A 21,580-nucleotide genomic window follows, 5' to 3' on the forward strand; every position below is an offset into this window, starting at 1 on the left:
TTGCTGAGTAAGTGCCGTTAGATGGCACTGTCAATGACCCCTTCCAGCACTTTGCTGATGATTGAGAGTAGACTGATAGGGTGGTAATTGGCCAGGTTGGATTTGTGTACAGGACCTACCTGGGCAATTTTCCACATTGTCGGGTAGATGCCAGTGTTGTAGCTGTATTGGAACAGCTTGGCTAGGGGCACGGCCTAGTTCTGGAGCACAAGTCTTCAGTACTATTGCCAGAATGCTGTCAGAGCCCATAGCCTTTGCAGTATCCAGTGCCTTCAGTCGTTTCTTGATATCAGGTGGAGTGAATCGGATTGGCTGAAGAATGGCATCTGTGATGCTGGGGACCTCAGGAGGAGGCCGAGATGGATCATCCACTCTGTACTTCTGGCTGAAGATGGATGCAAATGCTTCAGCCTTGTCATTTGCACTGATATGCTGGGCTCCCCCATCGTTGCAGATGAGATATTTGTGGAGCCTCCTCCTCCTGTCAGATGTTTAATTGTCCACCACCATTCACGACTGGATGTGGCAGGACTGCAGAGCTTAGATCTGATCCGTCGATTGTGGAATTGCTTAGCCCTGTCTATTGCATGCTGCTTCTGCTGTTTGGCATGCATGTGTAGTAGCTTCATCAAGATGACACCTCATTTTAAGGTATGCCTTTTGGTGCTCCTGATATGCCCTCCTGCACTCTTCATTGATTTAGGGTTAATCCCCGGCTTGATGGTAATGGTTAGAGTGGGGGATAGGCCAGGCCATGAGGTTACAGATTGTGCTTGAATACAATTCTGCTGCTGCTGATGGCTCACAGCGCCTCATGGATGCTCAGTTTTGAGTTGCTATATCTGTTCGAAATCTATCCCACTTAGCACAGTGATAGTGCCACACAACACAATGGAGGATACCCTCAGTGTGGTGACGGAACTTCGTCTCCACAAGATCTGTGCGGTGGTCACTCCTACCAATAACAGTCATGGACAGATGTAACAGCGACAGGTAGATTGGTGAGGACAAGGTCAAGTAGGTTTTTCCCTCTTGTTCGCTCCCTCACCACCTGCCGCAGACCCAGTCTAGCAGCTACATCCTTTAGGACTTAGCCAGCTTGGTTAGTAGTGGTGCTACCGAGCCACTCTTGGTGATGAACATTGAAGTCCACCACTCAGAGTACATTTTGTGCCTTTGCTACCCTCAGTGCTTCCTCCAATTGGTTTTCAACATGGAGAAGTACTGATTCATCAGCTGAGGGGTGGGGAGCGGTAGGTGGTTATCAGCAGGAGGTTTCCTTGCTTATGTTTGACCTGAAGCCATGAAACTTCATGGGGTCCAGAGTCAATGTTGAGGACCCCCAGGGCAACTCCCTTCCGACTGTATAACACTGTGCCGCCACCTCTGCCGGGTCTGTCCTGCTGAAGGGACAGGACATACCCAGGGATGGTGATGGTGGTGTTTGGTGCATTGTCTGCAAGGTATGATTCTGTGAGTATGACTATGTCAGACTGTTGCTTGACTAGTTTGTGGGGCAGCTCTCCCAATTTTGGCACACGCCCATAGGTGTTAGTAAGGAGGACTTTGCAGGGTCGACAGGGCAGGGTTTGCCGTTGTTGTTTCTGGTGCCTAGATCGATGCCTGGTGGTCCATCTGGTTTCATTCCTTTTCTTAGACTTTATAGTGGTTTGACCCAACTGAGTGGCTTGCTAGACCATTTCCGAGGGCATTTAAGAGTGTCCCAGGTGACCAACTCTCCAATCAGTTAAAAATGTTTCTTATTTACCAAATAAAACCTCTCATAATTTTGTTATATGACTCTCCAGTGTTCTTTCTTCAGTCATAACATTTTTAATCAACAATTTGAAAATTTTTGATATATAAACCTTGCGAAATCCTTTACTCGTAAGGCGATATCTGGAACAGGGACAAGGTCATATATACAGACCAGTAAATTTAACATCTGTTGTAGGGAAAGTCTTTGAAATAATTGCAAGAGGTTTAGTGCATAACACATACGGTATAAAAGACATGGAGTACGAAAGCAACAAAGTTGTGGCGAACCTTAATAGTCACTGGTTAGGCCTCAGCTGGAGTACTGTGTCCAATTCTGAGCACCATATTTTAGGAAACAAGTGAAGGCCTTGGAAAGAGTGCAGGGGAGATTTACTAGAATGTTACCAGGAACTTTAGTTATGTGAGAGACTAGAGAAGCTGGGATTGTCCTGGGATTGAGAAGGTAAGGGGAAAATTTGATTTAAAATTATGAAGGGTTTTGCTAGAGTAAATGAGGAGAAACTGTTTCCACTTGCAGATGGGTTGTAACCATAGGGCACAGATTTAAAATATTTGGACAAGGAGCAGGGGCGAGATTTGCCTTCACCTCTCACCTTTTTGATGCCCCCTCCCTCCAAACGGATATGGAGCAAAGGCAGGTAAACAGACCTGAGGTACAGATGCACTATGAGAAGTGGAACAGGCTCGAGAGGCTGAATGGGTTACTCCTGTGTGTGTACTGCTATGTGATTGTTTTTGCAGCTTCCTTCCCATGGAGGCCTAGCAGTATCTCCTTTTATGCCCAATTCCTTGCAGAAGGGTTTTCAAATGAGTCACGGTGAAATTCTGAGCTCTTCCTTTCTGCTTCCATACTCTACCCTTGACCCTTCTACAGCTGATCCTATCTGAAACTCCAGTGAAAATCATTTCTTTAAACATGGCACATTGCACACGATCCATCCAGTGCAGCTAATGAACAGTCAACCGAGCTCAGCACTTTCTTAATGACTTGCCACACCCCAGCCCCTGCTGCAATCTTCAGCCAGACTTGGCATTCGATTTCAAAGCATGCTCAGAGTAGTACTCCTGGTTTTTCAAATGTTTTGTAGCATAGAACCACTAATAAGCTGACCCCGCAAAGAATTGTGAAAGGATCACTCTGTGTAGTAACCAACATCACTAAAACAGATTACCTGGTCATTGATCTCATTGCTGTTTGTAGGACCTTACTGTGTGCAAATTGGCTGCTGGATTTTTTTACCTTACAATAGTGACTACATTTAAAAAGTGCATCATTTTTAAGCGCTATTGGGACGTCCTGAAATCATGAAAGACACTATAGAAATTCAAGTTCTTTTATCTTCTTTTTCAATCCTTCAGGACTTTTCAAAATGATCAGTGAATTACCTTTGAAGTGAATTTACTGTTGTATTAGCAAGAACAACAGTCAAGTTGCAAAGTCCCATAAACAGCAGGTTAGATGAGTATCTAGTTGCTCTATTTTAGTAATGTTGGTTGAGGAATAAGTCTTGGTCTGTACACTGGGAAGAACTCCCCTGCTTTCCTTCGAATAGTGCCGTGGGATCTTTCACATCCAACTGAGAGGGCAGCCAGGGCCTCAGTTTAACATCTCATCCGAAAGGCTGCACGTCCTACAGTGCAGCACACTCTCAGCACTGCACTTCAGATGTCAGCCTGGATTGTGTGTTCAAGTCTCTGGAGTGAGACTTGAACCCACAACCTTCTGACTCAGAGGCAAGAGTGCAACAACTCATTAAACCAAAAGCATTTCCATCCTGTTTAAAGTGAAGCAGACATATTCCGTGCACAGACTCCACATGTTGCTTCCACGTTTTTTTTAAAGCTTTTGCAAATAATTGCGTGGCTTGTTAAATAGAGTTAAACACTTTTCGACTCCGCATCATTCTGATGAATCTGCACTGCACCCCCTCCAAGGCAAATATATTCTTCCTGAGGTGTGGTGCCCTGAACTGAATGAAGTACTCTAAATAGGGTCGAACTAGAGCGTTATACAATTGTAGTGTTCAATTATGAGGACAGGTTGCATAGTCTAGGCTTGTATTCCCTTGAGTATAACAAGTTAAAAGGTGATGTAATTGAGATGTTCAAGATGATTAAAGTAGTTGATAGGGTATTTCCCTCTGGTGGGGAATCCAGGACAAGGGGGCATAACTTTGACATTATAGCTCGGCCATTTCAGGGTGATGTTAGGAAGCACTTATTTGCACAAAGGGTAGTGGAAATCTGGAACTCACTCCCCAAAAAATGTTGTAGAGGCTCATTCAACTGAAAATTTCTATATTGAAATCAATAGATTTTTGTTAAGCATATTAAGGGTTATGAAACCAAGGTGGATAAATAGAGTTGAAGTGCAGCTCAGCCATGATTTCATTAAACGGTGGAAAAGGCTCGAGGGGCTGAATGGCCTACTCCTATTTCTATATAGAGCATTGTTTTAATGGCCTTCTCTTCACTTATGGAACAAAGTCAAACATGATTTGCCTGTTAATCCATCACGTCGCGGTTTGTTTCAGTTTTGCAACTTCAGTATTCCCACAACTGTTTCAATGGTCTCAGTAGGAAATGAAGTGTTTCAACCTGATTAAGAGTCTCAGTCTTATAGGCTTCAAATCAGACCAGTTCAGTACTCCCAAAATAACTAAAAACATAAACATATCGTCACTCACAGTGCACGTACCAGTACCAGAAGGGCGACTCGAGCATGTATCTATTTCGGAAAGTCCAGCAGACCCAGACATTTAACGGGGTGACCTCTATTCAGCTTCTATCCGAATCCTCGTACCTAATCACTCTGCTACACATCATCATCGTTCAATTGGACAAGTCTCCTTACAAGCTTGGAGAAGGTCTCTTTGTCTTCTTCTCCCTTCGTGTAAAACAATTCAATAAGTCAACTTGTATAGTTTAACAAGCTTCTCTCCCTTCCCCACCCCCCTCTTCCTTCCTTTTCTTGGCAGCAGACGGAAACCAGATGTTCAGATTTTTTTTCACTTCGCAAAAATTCGACTTTTGCCACTTTGGATGAGGCAGCGAACAGTCCAGTTGCTGTTCTTGGCTCCGCCAGTAATGAGTGAACGAGCACCTAAAGACTGCGGGAAATGTTTCAACTAGCATGCTAATCTGAACAGAACACCTATTCATTATCACAGGCTGTCAGCGGCTGCATCTCAAGATACTGGAAACCGTATGTTACGACACTAATTGTCAACTTGTACTGATCACACAGTCAGTTCATACCCTAACATTCAACTTTTTCTTTAGTTTGTTTGGCTTTTTTTTGTTCTTCAAACTTTGGAGGAGCTGGTTGGAAAAAAAATACCTTCACTCAAACACAGCTGGACCTGAAATTATTTTATATAACTTCAGGGTTGGAGTACAGATGCGTTGCCAAGGGTACAAGGCGCCAGATGTAAATAGGCGCAGGAAACTCTTGCCAGGAGGTAAATTTGTAAGAAGAATTTTATTTAAAAGAAAGAACCTAGACAAAAAAATACCTTGGTCCAAGAAGGATGAGAAGGCTATGGAAATCACTCAGAAAGCAGCCAAACCTAATGGAATGCATTGCAAACAAGTATGCAAATTATCTGGGTAAACTTCCAAAAGACTGGCATTTTTGAGAAGTATTTCATCCCTCCCCAAGCAAACACGAAGTGCTACAGTGTTAAACGAATAATAAAATGTCAATAAATAACTTTTAAAAAATCAAATAGCAGGTCAGTATTTGCTGTCAGCTAGCTCACAACTTACATAAACCAAGCAGGCACCTCCCCAGTGAAAGAGTTCACACAGGGAAGCAGCCAGGCTAGCGTTCGGAAGGGCTGGGGCGTGCGCCAAAACCAGGAAGGAGCGAGTAGCCAGGGTACACCATAAACTGAGCATGTGGGAGCAGCGATCTCTCTCCATTGTGGGGAAGAACCTGAGCTTCAGGTGCGAGTCGATCACATTGTTGCTGTATGTGGCGCAGGTCTGGCCCATACCCCACTCCTGCACTGTGGCAGTCACCCGAGCCATTTTCCACTTTATCTGGAGATGCAAAAATGGACCGGGTCCGGAGGGATACGACGTTCAAACCTCTGGATAAAGAGAGAAAAAAACATATCCAGCGTTACCCTCATCCTGATGCGCTGCATCAAGCTGTGCATAGAGCCCCAGTACGCAAACACCAAGCGTCACTACGTGCTGAGGTTCTATCTGTGCCCGGTGTTACGAAGAGTGGGTCTGGCCACATTGCCGCGGAATGCTCCATCCAGTTGGACCGTGCTGTACCACCTATCCTTCGTCGAAAAGTCTGTGCAGAAAAACACCTTTGACCACCAATCCATCAGGCAGTGGTCTGCACGGAATGTCCTCAAGGCCCTACGGGAAAAGGAGATGGTGGATCCTGTCAGATGGTTCCCTGAGTAGACTGCCAAAGTCTTTTGGCAGAATGCCTCATCACCAGAACTTTCAAACAAGCACCAAGACGTAGCGTGACTGGTGGTGAGAAGGGCCCTTCCTGCACACCTGGAGTCTCACCCCCCCTTCGCACGCTGCCCTCGAGGTGGCTGTGGTGGGGAAGAGACTGTTGCCCACCTCCTTCTGGAATGTGCCTTTGCAAAGCAGATGTGGAAAGAGATGCAGTGATTTTTTGTCGAGGTTCATCCCAAGCAGCTCTGTAACACAGGAGTCTGTGCTCTATGGGCTGTTCCCAGGGACGCACACCGAGATAAACATCAACTGCTGCTGGAGGACCATCAATTCGGTGAAGGACACTCTTTTGTCTGGCCGAAACTTGCTGGTCTTCCAGCGCAAAGAGTCGTCCACGACCGAGTGTTGCAGACTGGCACATTCCAAGGTTCAGGACTACGTGCTGAGGGACGCACTAAAGCTTGGGGCAGCTGCCACAAAGGCTCAATGGGGAAAGACCACAGTGTAAGGTCCTCCTGCCATAGTATACCAAGGAGCTAGAACCTGTGTAAAACCCCTCGGGCTGTATGCTTTTGCAAATGTTTTTGCCATGTAATGCAAATATACATTGCATATAAAATGGAATGGCAAGAGTTGTGAGGCAGCTCATGTTCTGTATTGAAGGAATCGGATTTCTATTGTACTTTCCGAAATGTGAAATTTGAACTGTTTTGAACTGTTATGTAGTTCTTGCAAATTTTTTATGAATAAAGTACATTTTTGGAAAAAAAGCGAATGCCAACTGTTGTTTGGATGCAGCTGGGGTGGGCTGGGTGAGGGTGTTGGACATTCCTGTCTTCAACAAACAAAGATATCAATGTAGGTTAAGCTTCTGGTGCACAAAACATGTGCCCAGATGGTTTTCCTTCATGCAATTGAAGATGCTCTTGTGCCTATCATGAGATCCAAATTGTGAGGCGAATTCGTGGAAAAGGGAAAAGTGCAGCACCTCTGCATGGGGAGTCAACCACATGGAAGGCACATCTTTGTTAAAATCCTTCACACAGACATCTGGATTGAGAAGTTGGTGACAGGTCAATCTGGTACCTTTTTTTTTAAATCCTTTCATGGGATGTGGGCATCACTGGCAAGGTCAGCATTTGTTGCTCATCCCTAATTTCCCTTGACAACTGATTGGCTTGCAAGGCCATCTCACAGGGCATTTAAGATCAACTGCATTGCTGTGGGTCTGGAGTCACATGTATGCCAGACCAAGTAAGGACAGCAGATTTCCTTCCCTAAAGGACATTCATGAACCAGATGGGTTTTTACAACGATTGATGATAATGTTACGACTGGGTGAGGAAGGGGTCTCAGGCTCCCCTCTGGCCCGTTTCCTGGTTTGGCCATAACAGGGTTTAACTTTTAAAAACACAGTGTTTTAGCTTCACCTCAGTGATTCCTTACACATTGCTCTCTAATTGTAATTGTAAATGAACCAATCAGACAGGCTTTCTTAGGTTTAAACAAGAAAGGTGTAAGTTTATTAACCTCATCACTCTCAGTTAAAATTATTAAAAGTACGCAACGCAACCACACTAGCATGCATATGAGAGAAACACACACACAAATAGATACAGAGGAGGAGAAAGAATTAAAGGGGGAGCATTTGGAGTAGTAGATGGAATTCAGTTATTGTCTTTAGTTTTGCTGTGAAGTCTTTGGTTGGAATTGTAGTTCTTGCTGGGACCCAGTGCACACTTTCAAACTTGCTTCTCTGGTACTAGAAGGCTGAAGAGGCCCTCTGTCTTGAGCCATAAATTGCTTCCATGCACCCCTGGAACTTTGCTTGAGAGAGAGAGAGAGAGAGACAGGGAGATAGCTTCCTTCTCTTTTGTCTTCAAATTGCAGTCTGCCCCAAACCTTTCTGTGAGGCACAATTCATTCAATTCTCAGTCTGGCCCGCAGGTAAGTCATGTGACCTGCTCTTTGTTAGAAACAGCATAATCTGCGAGGATTGTTGATTTCAAAAGTTCTACAGTCACACTCAGTGGAGGGGGGGCGGGTGTGGAGGTTTGTCTCTTACAAAGTCAGTGGCTCTCAATGTCTTTTGATCACCACTTTCGACAAAACCCATCTTGCTAATTGAATCAGTGAGCACTCCCATTGTCTCTCTAAGCAACTGTCTCTCAGAATGCAAATATGCAGCCATGTTTTAGCTGTTCAGCTCTGCGGTCCTTTTAAACAAGTTATGTTCAATGTCCAGTAAAAAGTTCAAGTCGTGTTCCATATGACAAAATTAATATGTTTCCATTTGGCCGGTGTGGTTTCCGTCACAATAGTTTCATGGCATCATTACTGGAAGACAATACGGCTTGAAGGAATAACTGTGCTGTCAATAGACTTGGTGAGAGATCAACTATAAAAAAGATATTGAAGCATTGGAAAGCAAAAGCAGAAGAGATTTACAAGGCGGTTTCCAAAATTGAGAGGATGCAACTATCAGGAAAGATTTGTCTGAAAAAGACGAGAGATAGAAGACTTCAAAATTATGAAGAGCTTCAACTGTTTAATCTTGAGGCAGAGTCCAGAACAAGGGGCATAAATATAACATGGCCACTAACAGATCAAATAATGAATTTTGGAGGAATTTTATTCCACAGAAAGCGGTGCAAATGTGGAACTCGCTGCCATTTGCAGTGATTGAGGCAAAGAGCATTGAGGCATTTGAGGGAGGTTTAATGCATGCATGAGGAAGAAGGGAGTAGAGGCATACAGGACAGGGTGAGAAGAGGGAGGAGGCTAGTGTGGAGTATAAACACCTGTATAGACCAGTTGGACCGAATGACCTCTTTCTGTGCGATAGAGTCAATGTTATTTTACAATAAGAGGTTGCATGACTTAAAGAACAGCACAAAGATGAATATTACTGCAAAAGGCACAGCATATATGGACCTGGGATATCTGAATAGTTTTAAATATATGCAAAAGAACCACTATCTGGACATGTTAGCAAACACGTAGACAGCTCGGTAGTACCAGTGAAAATTGGTTATGCTTATTAGCTAATACATGCTGTTACAATTCCCTTTCTCTGTTAAAGGTTGCACAGCAATTGTTATAATGAACCTTAACTCCTTTGACCAAGAAACTGTTCACTTATTTCATGTGCCTTTCAGAGGTCACATGATCTGGGGAAACCAACTGGTCTGTTTGCAGTAAACTGTGTATTGAATGATGCACAGAATTCCACAAACATTACAACTGGGAAACAGGCCAATCAGTGTTGGTATTTATCCTCAACGTGAGCAGTATCCTAATCCCGTACACCCCGTCCTGTTCTCATGTGCCTTTATCCCCCTTTCCTTCAACCAGCTAACCTATTCTAAAATGTTGACATGATCTCTGTTTCAATCACTAACTCTGGTAGTGCATGTCACAGCCTCACAACCCTCTTTAAAACAATTTCAACTGCTCTCTGTGTTAAATCTCTTACCTTGATTCTTTGATCTGTCTCCCATCATTCTAGATCCCTCAAACACTGTAAACGGCCAGTTTCTATCTACGCTGTTCCATCCCTTCATAATTTCAAACACCTTTATCAAATCACCTCATAATCTTAGTTCTAATGAAAACAGTCTCAATTTTCCAGTTTTCCCCATATTTAGAAACATCCCAGTAAATCAATGCTGTACCTGCTCTATTGCATCAACATCCTTCTTATATTGTGGAACCCACAACTGCATAAAATACTTCAACAGTTTTATATAGTGTTACGACCAGGTGAGAAAGAGGTCTAGGGTTCCCTTTCAGCCAACATCTGGTCTCACTGTAACAGGGTTTTATTTTTAAACACACTGTGCTTTGAGCTCCCCCTTGGTGAATCCTTGTTCACCGCTTTCCCATTATAAGGCAAAGAAACCAGCGGAAACAGGCTTTCTTAGATTTAAAAAGATAAGTTGAAATTTATTAAACTTAAACTCTAATTTGGTTGATGCCTATGGATACACAACGCGCCCACGCTAGCATACAAACGCTATACATGCAAATAGAGACAGAAAAGAGCAGAAGAAAAATAAAGTGGAAAGGTTTGAGGCAATATCTGAAGAGTTTTTGTTATGGTTCTTCGAGTTCACTGTAGAGTCCTTGATTGTAGATAGATCTTGCTTTTTGTGGGGGCCCAGTATTCTTCTTAAACCTTGTTTGCTGCAGCAGACTTTTATCTCTTGGGGTTCATGTGTCTTCAGTGGATTCAGAGGCTTGTGAGAAAGAGATGGGAGCAGACAGGAGAGAAATTTTCTCAGTCCAGGAGCAAACAGACACTCTGCCCAAACTATTTGTACAAATTCAAAAAACTCAGGTTGCCCAGCAGGTTAGTCATGTGACTAGCTCGTTTGACCATGTCCATTTGTGTATTCGGCCATCTTAGCAGTCAACCTGGAATGCGAGCTCCCCCACCTTCAATGTCTGGTGATCAAAAGCCCATTGTGGGTTGAATGTCAGGGAATGGCTGCTTTGTCCTTCCAAACACTGTCTGTTAATATGCAAATGTCTTTTCCAGCCATGGCTCATCTGTTTAACAAGTCCTTGCTTCACTCCAATAACAGTTTAAAATCAATGTTCATGACAAAATCAATGCGCCTCATTATTGACAGGTGGGGGCCTAACATGACAGATTCACCATTACATCTCAACTTTTACATTCTAGACCCTTGCCATACAACCCAATATTTCTATGTCCCTAATCTATTAATGCCTTGTAAGCCTGAACCCTAAATCCCTCTGTTCTTCCACATCACTCAGCCTTCCACCATTGACACTATAACTCTTGCTTTTTCTTTACCAAAATGCATCGCCTCACACTTCCTGACATTGAATTCCATCTGCCACCTTTTGGCCCATTCCAGCATCTTATCAATCTTATCCCCTTGCAGCTTCTTCTGATCCTCAGAATTACAACTATGCCTTCAATCTTAGTATCATCTGTAAAGTTGGACACTTTCTCTAGCCCCATATCCAAATCATAGCCTGTAGACATTGTAAGGCAGGCTTTCCTTTCCCTCGGCCCCATTGAGTGGCAAAGAAGTGATGCATGTGCATGATGCTGGGTTCAGGAGGCCTTCCTGACCCAGAATTTGAGCATGGGTTGGGCTTGTCCCTTTCCACTCCCTCCGTGCTGGCCTGCTGCCTGACAGGGCCAAGCACTGGGACGGAGGTGGGGTGAGATGGGGGTGCAGAAACCCCAAGTCCTGCAGCTACACTGCTGGCTGTCAACTGTGGGGCCTTCTGGCTGTTGTTGGAGAACAGAAGGCTTTGAGTCTCAAAGAAAATGTTGTGGAAAGAAGAACATTCATGTTGCAGTCAGTCTCCATTTTCAGGTTACTCCCAGTTTTCTCTTTGGACCCTATGCTCTGTGGAGGGTACTGGGGCACTCCTGCATTTGGTCCCCATGCATATTGCAGAAAGTTAGATGTGAGGCCCACCTTGTTTCAAGACTAATGCTGGGCCTGTATTCATTGTAGGCCTAGTTACTCCCCATCTGGGATTCTCCAGGATGGGGGTTTTGACAGAGTAAGTAGGGAGCTGCAGTTTCCACTGGCAGTGGGATGGTTGGTAGCCAGAGGACACAGATGTAAAGTAATTGGCAAAAGAACCAGCGGGAAGATAAGCAGAATTTTTTTTAACGCAGTGAGTTTTTGTAATCTGGAGTACTCTGCCTGAAAGGGTAGTGGAAGCCATATCAATAGTAACTTTCAAAAGGGAATTGGATAAATACCAGAAAAGGAAAAATGTCCAGAGCTGTGGAGAAAGAGCAGGGGCAGGGCCTAATTGAATAGCTCTGTCAAAGGGCTGGCACAGGTAAGATGGGCCAAATGGCCTTCTATGCTGTATGATTCTAGCATACTGTGAGTGATGATCGAAAGCATCTTTGGCACCCCTTTGCCCCTGAGTGTTTCTTAGGCACAGCAAAGAGGAAAATCACCCCTCCCAGGTTCACACATGGAGAATGACTACTTAGAGTACAACCTGCAACTATGGAACTGCAGCCTGGCAAGACTCAGCACCTTGTGAGAGGAGGGCAGGATGGGGGGAAAGGAAGAAAACTGGAGAGGAGAACAGGAACTGCTTTATTCACGGATGCCCACCAACTGTTGACTAGGAAGGCCAACTGTACTTGATACCAATCAGAAGGAAATTTACACATACACCCGGTGACCAGACAAGCTTGAGGACTCTCAACCTTGTCTCATGGTAAGGTTCTCAACTGTTTGGTCAATGATTGTTAATTATTCAAAGGCACAGGCTTCCTAACCAGCCTTGATGAAATCTTTTGTTTCTCCAGCAAGTTGAGAGAAAAAATTATTGCTTTAGGAAATGTCAGTTGACAGGCAGAAGATTACTCTCCGTCCAAAAGACACTCGAGTCAGTGTTCCTGTTATCAACAGGAAACCAACTGTGAAACAACACATGCAGCATTATCTACAAGTATTTCACATACTTCCAAGACACGCAAGAGGGACTTTTAACAGGTTAGAGAATCAACCACTCATGACAGAAAATATAAACTGGTGTTCTGAAGGTGAAGATGCAAGACGAAGGCCTGGAAACTCCATGGCGTCTTCAGTTGACAATCTCGTTTCTTGCAGCAAAATGGGAAGAAGCCAGTTTTCCTAACCCCAAAATCAATGCCCCCAAATTCCTTTCTCCTATGCTTTTTGGCTCATGCCAAAACCCACTGAATCCCAAGCAGGCTTATTTGCTTATATTAAAATGACGACCAGTGACACTGCAGTTTCTTGCCTTTTACACCTGCAAAGGCGTCAAGGGTACCTTAGAATGAGAGTTATAAGGCATAGCAGTTGCCTTTGTCAGCCCAGAGAGGATTTTCTGAGGCCAAAGGGCTGGCACCTGCTACAAGAACCATGGTCTGAATTTTTATTGGAGGCTGCAGGTCCCGATAGGAAGTGGGTGCAACTTCCGTTGGGGCAATGAGTGGCCAGCCACATACGATCAAGCGGCAGCCAGCCAATAAAAAGAGTTGGGAGGTGCGGGGGCCATCCGGTGAGAGAACAGAGGCGGGAGCAGAGGTGGCAGGTGATGCTGCGGCAGGTGTTGGCGCCATCCTTCAAGGGCTGCCAGCCCCGCATTTACTGCTGCCTGCTCAGAAAGAGCCTCTGCCTGACTGCTTCCTGTTGCCAAGGAGCCTCTGCCTGACTGCTGCTTTCTGTCAATAGGAACATAGGAACAGAAGTAGGCCATGGCTGATCATCTACCTCACTGCCACTTTACTGCGTTGTCCCCATATCCCTTCCAGCACTGGATCTATTGATTTCTGTCTTGAACATGCTCAATTCCACAGCCCTCTGGGATAGAGAATTCCAAAGATTCACCACCCTCTTGAGTGAAGAAATTCCTCCTCATCTCAGTCTTAAATGAGACTGTGTCCCCTGGTTCTAGACTCACCTGCCAGGGGAAACATCCTATCTACCTCCACCCTATCACACCCTGTAAGAATTTTGTAAAGTTCAATGAGATGACCTCTCATTCTTCGAAATTTTAGCGAATATAGGCCCTGTCTTCTCAATCTCTCCTCATAAGACAATCCCGCCATCACAGGGATTAGTCTGGTTAACCTCAATTGCACTCCCTTTATGGTAAGCATATCCTTCCTTAGATGAGGCTACCAAAACTGTACACAATATGCCAGCTGTGGTCTCACCAAAGCTCTATACAATTGCAGCAAGACTTCTTTACTCCTGTACTCAAAACCCCTTGCAATGAAGGCTAACATACCATTTGCCTTCCTAATTGCTTGCTGCACCTGCATGCTAACTTTTAGCGACTCATGAATAAGGACAGCTAGGCCCTTTTGGACATCAACACTTCCCAACCACTCACCATTTAAGAAGTATTCTGTCCTTCTGTTTTTTTTCTATCAAAGTGGATAACAAGGAGCTGAATGGAAGCCTATAGGCAGAATGGCAGAAGGAAGACTCCAGTTGGTCTCACGGTTCAGTGATGCTTCCCTCCAGACTCTCCTCCAGGCTACAAGGGGAAGGGAAGTCCTCTTCTCCAGCATCAGGAGAAGTCTGGCCCAGCTGACCAAGCAAGCCTGGACAGAGTTAGCAGAGGAGGTCAGCAGCCTAGGATCTGGATCCAGTGCTGGAAGTGGGTCAATGACCTGATCTGCTAAGGTGAGTGCTCCATATACTTTCTACCCTTTGGGCCTGAAGTATGGCAGCATGAGAGGGTGCATTTGGTGGAGAGGGAATGACCACCCATCCCTAGGTAAAGGGGTAAGGCAGCAGGAAATGCTGCCTGAGGCATAGCTGCACTTCAGTGACAGGTGCCCATCTGCCATTGCATTCCCCCACAAAGTCCCTTGAGACTGGCCGTATGCAGGAGGCATTCATGTGCCCCCATCATAGGCCACTTGACTACCACCAGCATAGCTGTTGTGCTGGTCTCCGCTGGTAGAATAACATTGCACCTCTTTGCATTTTCTGGAGAAGACACCATACAACCGAAAAGAGTGGGCTAAGACTGGTGTGCTGTTCCTTAATTGAACTGGCAGGGCAGGGCAGGGCAGGAAGGTGGTCGTTCCAAAGCGGATGGCAAGACAGGAGTGCCAACCCAAGTGAGTGAGTGAGGATGCCCTGGGGCACAGAGGTATATGTGGCATAAACAAGGTGCTCATGTATCCACCACTGGATATCTGGAGTTCCACGGTTGGGGTGGTTGGAATGTTATGATGGGAAATCCATAAGTCTTCAATCTAACAGTTCTCTCATGCAGACCATGCTCGTCAAAACAACAAAGAGCTGGAGAGACTGAGGGGACACCTGGCTGCCTCTACGGAGGAGGAGGGAGCCTCAAAATGTGCACCACCACATCATTCCCCTGCACCCTCCACCAGCGCAGATATCTTCACCCCAGTGGATATCCGTTTGCGTATAGATTCGGGCACATAATCTGGTGAGCACATCACAGACGCGACCGGGCAGCTGACGGAGACTATGATATCCGAGGCCACTGACAGTCGGAGGACTGTGGGAGGCCAGGTCTATGCTGAGCCCAAGGCTGATGATGTGCCTCTGGAGTGCAGCGAGAGGTCAGCCAACATCTGGCAGAGATGCCAGAGGCTGTGCGTATTCAAGTGTAAACAATGGATGAGTCCATCCAGACCTTGTGCTGCCATGTCTCCTGACTGGTGCATGCATGGCTTCTACCATCAAGAGATTAGCTAGTGTCATGGAGAGCCTGATCTAGCAGACCACTCAGTGGCTGCCGGAGATGTGTGCAGACCTGCATATCCTCGCCTTGTCCATGAGCTCCATGCAGCAGTGGTAACGCAAGAGGTGGATGAGGCACCTGGACTCTCCAATAGGTCCTCGTCCCTCTCAGGTCAGCAGGAAGGTACAAGTGTGCCTTGCAAGGGAGAAGGAGCGACTGCCTCCTGCATCTGGGAGCTCCTCTCAGGACGCTCCTGGTGTGACCAGCAGCTTCTTAGCCCCTCTGCCAATGACACCAGCGCCTCGATCATCCCCAATGACAGAGGACGGTCCTGCACCTGTGCAGGAGGCCCTCAGTGTGCCGGGGCCCTCCAGGACTCAGGCAGCCAGAAGACAGCTGCCAAGGTCATCCCAAGCAATGGGACAGCAAGGTCAGCAGCCTGCCTCCACCTCAGCTGACAGCGCTCGGGAAGCACCACGTAGGAGCACCCGGAAAAGATTTAAGAAGAGCACCTAGATGCATTCACGGGTGAATGTAAATTCCAAATGGATAGGGTTGTGTTTGGTGTCACACAGAATAAAGAAATGATGTTATCTCACTACATCTCCTTCCTATTGTTCATTCCCTTTGGGAATTCACTTAAACCCCATCTCTCAAGGATTTGGAAACATGGGACCAAGCTGCGAGCACTCAACGCTTCGGCCTTGCCACTGTGTAATGTGCACATCGACGCTGGAATGCAGAAGGTGGTAAGGCAACAGGGCTGCTTAAAGGTAAGGCTTTACTGCTGCAGTTCCACAAGGTGGTAAGGCTCAAAGGAAACATGAATGTATAAATGCGTCGTGAGCCTCCCTTGCGCATCACTCATGACGCCTTTCCTGCTGTGTCTGGGGGCCTTCATCTGGCACTGCCCGGGCAGCATCCTCCTCCACATCCTCATCGTCGGAGGAGGTATCTCACTCCACAATATCCTCACTGGTCAATGCCTTTCCACTCTGTAGCACCAGGTTGTGCAGTGCACAGCGACCGCCATGATACGCAAGATCCTTGTTAGGGCATACTGAAGGGATCCACTGGATCAATCTAGGCACCTGAATCTCATCTTCAGGAGACCAATGCATGTGTTGTATCTCTCCTCTGCATCCATACGTGGCTTCCTCACAGGTGTCAGTAGCCATGTCCTCAGTGGGTAGCTCTTGGTTCCTAGTATCCATCCCTGAAGGCACGCAGGAGGACAGAAAAGTTCTGGCACCTGGGACTGCTGAAGTATGTAGGCGTCATGGCTGCTTCCCAGGAAGTGTGCACACACCTGTAAAATCTGTTTGTGGTGTTCACAGAGCAGTGAGGGAGTGGAAGCCCTTCCTGTTGATTAAGGCTGCAGGCTGGTCAGTGGGAGCCTTGATGGCCACATGGGTACAGTCGATGATGCCCTACACCTGGGGGAATCCAGCGATGGCCCCGAATCCAATAACCCTCTCAGCTTAACTGTTTGGATTGGTGCGGTATCGCACATAGTCACCGGACCTCCTGAACAAAGCATTGGTGACCTCCTTGATGCAGCGATGCACCACAGACTGAGAGATTCCAAACGTCTCCAGTGAACCCCTGGAATGATCCGGTGGCGTAGAAGTTCAATGAAACAGTGACCTTCAGTGACACTTTCATTAGGTGTCCGCCAAGTTCCATGGAGTTATGCTCATCCTGCACCATGGCACACAGATCAGGGACAGCCTCCCTGGAGAGGCAAAGTCTTTGCCACTCAGACAGCTACAGATTTTTGAGCCTAGGCCAGTAGACCCTCTCTGGAGGGTACCTTCTTCTATGCTCAGGAGGCTGTTGGTATGCCCCTCTGTGTCCTTCACCGGGCATGCCATTCCTGAGGCTAACCCTCCAGTGGGCCCCCAATTTGCTGCCATGCACCTCCTGGTGCCTGCACCTTCCTCCCTCTATGCTGCTGCTCCTTCTCAATGGGGGCCCCGAATCCAGGTTGAGTGAGGCTGTTACGACCAGGTGAGGAAGGGGTCTAGGGTTCCCCTTTCACCTTTTCCTGGTTTGGCCGTAACAGGGTTTAACTTTTAAAACAGCGTTTTTAGCTTCTCCTCACTGAGGCCTTGCTCACTGCTCTCTAATAGTAACGGCAAAGAAATCAACCAGACAGGTTTTCTCAGATTTAAACAAGAAAGGTGTAAGTTTATTAACCTTAAAACTCTAACCCAGTTAAAACTGCTAAAAATACGCGACGCAACGACGCTAGCATGCATACGTGATAAACACACAAGCAAATCGAGACAGAGGAGGAAAAAGAATTAAAGGGGAAAGGTTTGAAGTAATAGATGGAAGTCAGTTACTGGTTTTGGGTTGGATGTAAAGTCTTGATTGAAGTTAGGCCTCGTTGGGGCCCAGTGCACACTTTCAAACTTGTTTCACTGGTCTTCTGTCTTGAGGCTTAAGTGTGATAGAGAGAGACAGAGAGAGGGAATGCTTTCTTCTTGAAGTTCAATTGCAGTCTCTTCCAAAATCTGTACTATGAACACAATTCAATTAACTCCCAGGTTGACCAGCAGGTTAGTCATCTGACTAGCTCCTTGTTTGGAACAGCCTCGCCTGTGAGGTTTGTGGATTCCTCCAAGCTTACCAGACATTCTCAGTAGGGGGGGGTGGGGGGGTGGGGATGGAATGCTGGCTCTTACACATTCAATGACTCTCAATGTCTCATGATCGTCATTATTGACAAAACCCATCTGGCTAATTGAATCAGGGAGTATTCCCATTGTCTCTCCATGCAACTGTCTTTTACAATACAAATGTGCCATCATGTTTTCAGCTACTGTTCTGTGGTCTTTTTAAAACAAGTTATGTTCAATGTTCAGTAAGCGTTCAAATAATGTTCCATATGACGAAATTAATATATTTCCATTTGGCAGGTGTGGTTTTCGTCACAAGGCCCATGACAAGTTGCCTTTCCCTGAGTGCAAGGCCGTCACACCAAACTTCCCGCCCCTTCCCTCACTTGTCACCTCTGATGAGATGGCACTTCTCTGATGGCACATTGGTATGGCTCCCCCCCAGTGCTGGCACCCTTGCCCCCACTCCTGACAGTGATTCCCAATGCCCTCCCTCCTCCACCCGCCCTGCCAAGTGACACTGCCTCACCCGATGGCTTCCCACTGAAGCCAACACTGCGCTTCCACCTCGTCACCTCCTTTGACCAGGTGAAGCTCTGAAGTCCTGTGGTTCCCATGCATCATTATTTAAATCGTACCTAGTGAATAAAATTGCTGTGTATTGGGCTCTTAAATACCTTAATTGCCTTCCCACTATGTGGATGCGTGAAGTCCGCCCTCCATGTCAGTCGCCGACAGTAAAATGAGGAAGGGAAGTCAAGATGTCAGACTTTCAGTCCGACATCTTCCATCACTATTTTATGTCACCCCAACCTCACCTCCAATGGTCCCTTAAAATTCTGTCATAAAAACCCAACTGGGGATGTGCCCTGCCACTCTTACCTGGCCTGGCCTACATTTGACTCAAGTCTCACACTACATGGTGGACTCATAATGCCCTCAGGGCAATTAGGGACAGGCAATAAATGCAGCCTTGGTGCCATCACCAACATCTTGAAAAAAGATATAGAAATCTACCCTGCACAATATTACAGGAACAGGGTCATTAGTGTAGAACAGGGGTAGGTGCGTCAATGGATCAGCCAAGAAAATCAAAGCAGGATTGGTTGTACTATATAAAAGTAGAGTTGACTGGAAAAGTACCATGTGGTCACACCATGCAATTTGCAGAGGCTTGTATTATCTTAAGTGTAGAAGATTAAGGGGTGTTTAAGATGATTTAAAGTAGTTAATAAGTTAGGTGGAGAGAAACTATTTTCTCTGGGAGTCCAGAACAAGGGGGCATAACCTTAAAATTAGAGCCAGGCCATTCAGGTGTGATGTCAGGAAGCACTTCTTCACAGAAAATGGGTAGTGGAAATCTTGAAACTCTCTCCCTCAAAAAGCTGTCGAGGTTGGGTATCAATTGAGAATTTCAAAAACCGAAATTAATATATTTTTGGTAGGCAAGGTAGTTAAGGGTTATGGAACCAAAATGGGTAAATAGAGTGAAGATATAGATCAGCCATGATCTAATTGAGTGGTGGAACAAACTTGAGGGGCTAAAAGGCCTCCTCCTGTTCCTACGTTCCTCAAGGTCGAGGCGCATGTGTATGGAAAGAACACACTGCCTGGGGGAAGGGAAATGATTCATATCTGTGTCTCTAGCTGCTAATTTCACGGTGATCTCTTGGGCAGTGAAACTGATGGACCAGATTGATGGAAATGAAAATCCCATCATTCCATAATGGGCAGGCAATCAGGGTAAGAGAGATCTGCATTTATATAGCACCTTTCAGGAATTCAGGACATCCCAAAGCACTTTACAGTCAATGAAGTTCTTTTGAAGTATAGTCACTGTTGTAATGTAGCCGATTGGTGCACAGCAAGCTCCCACAAACAGCAATGAGATAATGACCAGATTATTAGTTTAGTTGTTTGGTTGAGGGATACATGTTGGGAGGCATAGCAGGGAGCCATCCCCGTTCTTCTTCAGAATAGTGGAATGGAATCTTTTATTTTCACCTGAGAAGGTAGACGGGGCCTCGGTTTGACGTTTCATCTGAAAGACTGCAACTCCAACAGTGTGGCACTCCCTCAGTACATTAGAGCCTGGAATTTGTATTCAAGTCTCTGAGCTGAAGAGCTTCACAGCTGACAACCCCTCCTCACTTAATCCTAGAGAGATAGATAACATTCTGAATAAGACAATACTTTGTTTCCTGGACCAGTTCGATTAACTAACATGTTTGATGTACAGTAAGACTGGAAGGTATTGCGGGTACAGTCACTGTAGGTAACAGTCGATGGAATGCTGCTACTGGCACTGTTCCCTAATCTCCACATGCAGTAAAGTATTTTCCTTTCTCCCCATGTGCTTCATCTTGATCTTTTTTTAGCACCAAGTTGCTCTACAGTTTACAAACATGGGCTCCACTGCACAGGAATGAGATGTGATCCCTGTTCTTCAATTGCAGCTGTGCTGTCAATTCCTTCTCTCGCACCAGCTCATCGTCTTTCCCGGTTCTTATCTTTTCACGTAGTCTCATTTGCCTTTTGCTATCCCACCACTCCCTTCAGCAACAATAACAATATCCTGCATTTACATAGCACCTTGATTGCAGGAGAACAACCCAAGAGGCTTCACAGGAGCATTATGAAACAAAATTTGACACAAGGCCATTTAAGGAGATATTAATACAGGGGACCAAAAGCTTGATCAAAGAGGTTGGTTTTAGGAAGGGTCTTAAAGGAAGATAGGGAGTGAGAGAGGCAGAGAAGTTCAGGGAGGAAATTCCGGAGCTTAGGGCCTCGGCAACTGAATGCATGGCCACCAATGACAGAGTGATGAAAATCAGAGATCTTGGAGAGTGGTAGAGCTGGGGGAGGTTACAGAGAAAGGGAGGAACATGGGGGAACTTGAAAACAAGGATGAAAATTCTAAAATTGAGGCATTGCTGGATCCTGAGCGAGTGTAGGTCATGTGTGCAATTTGAGTTGAATTTGTTTCTGACTAGCTCAAGCTGATAGACTAAATGAGCGGAATGGAAGCTGGGGTGGACAGATGTGATCAGTAAGTAATTTTAACAGCATCTCAATTGCCTGGAATAGGACAACTCCATACCACAAACACCAGTACACTGGCCCTGGAACTCCGACAGGATCCTACCAGCCTCCTACCGTAACTCAGGAGACCACAAGAACAATCCACGGAAGTCCACGCCCACTATGCATCACCGTGAAGTGCCATAACAGAATTTTGCTCAGTCTTCACCAGAGACGTAACGCAATTGCACTGAAAGTTAATGGCTTTAAAAGGATTCCCATCCCAAATGTAGAATCCGGAGCAGTCACTTCCGCAAGGGAATGTACCTCAGATGACGGATTGCCAAGGACCTGAAATCCACATCTCGTAGCAGCCTGTCAAGGTTCACTTAATAACGTCCAAGAAGGACCCCTTTGGCTGTGCCTCCGATAATAGCAATGTGTTTAGCTTACATTCCACCATCATTGTTTAGACATGCACTGTGTCTGCAATGCACAACCCGCACAGATGT

The 21,580-nt window shown here is 45.8% G+C and overlaps 1 protein-coding gene across 10 annotated transcripts in view; it reads right to left on the reverse strand.

The window, feature by feature from the left end:
- Positions 1-21,580, reverse strand: part of LOC137376267 (pleckstrin homology domain-containing family G member 1-like) — a 189,535-nt gene that overhangs the window by 152,454 nt on the left and 15,501 nt on the right. For 4 of the 10 annotated variants that reach the window (XM_068044472.1, XM_068044470.1, XM_068044476.1 and 1 more), the window contains exon 2: positions 4,478-4,666. The exons of 3 other annotated variants lie outside the window; for them this stretch is intronic. In XM_068044472.1, the coding sequence (XP_067900573.1) occupies positions 4,478-4,538 (61 nt within the window). In that variant the 5' untranslated portion in view covers positions 4,539-4,666. Of the gene's footprint in view, positions 1-4,466; positions 4,667-21,580 lie in introns of those variants that run through there. 3 more of the 10 variants (XM_068044471.1, XM_068044477.1, XM_068044479.1) reach the window with 3 other exon arrangements.

This window comes from Heterodontus francisci, chromosome 13, assembly GCF_036365525.1.
Source record: "Heterodontus francisci isolate sHetFra1 chromosome 13, sHetFra1.hap1, whole genome shotgun sequence".
Classification (NCBI taxonomy): domain Eukaryota; kingdom Metazoa; phylum Chordata; class Chondrichthyes; order Heterodontiformes; family Heterodontidae; genus Heterodontus; species Heterodontus francisci.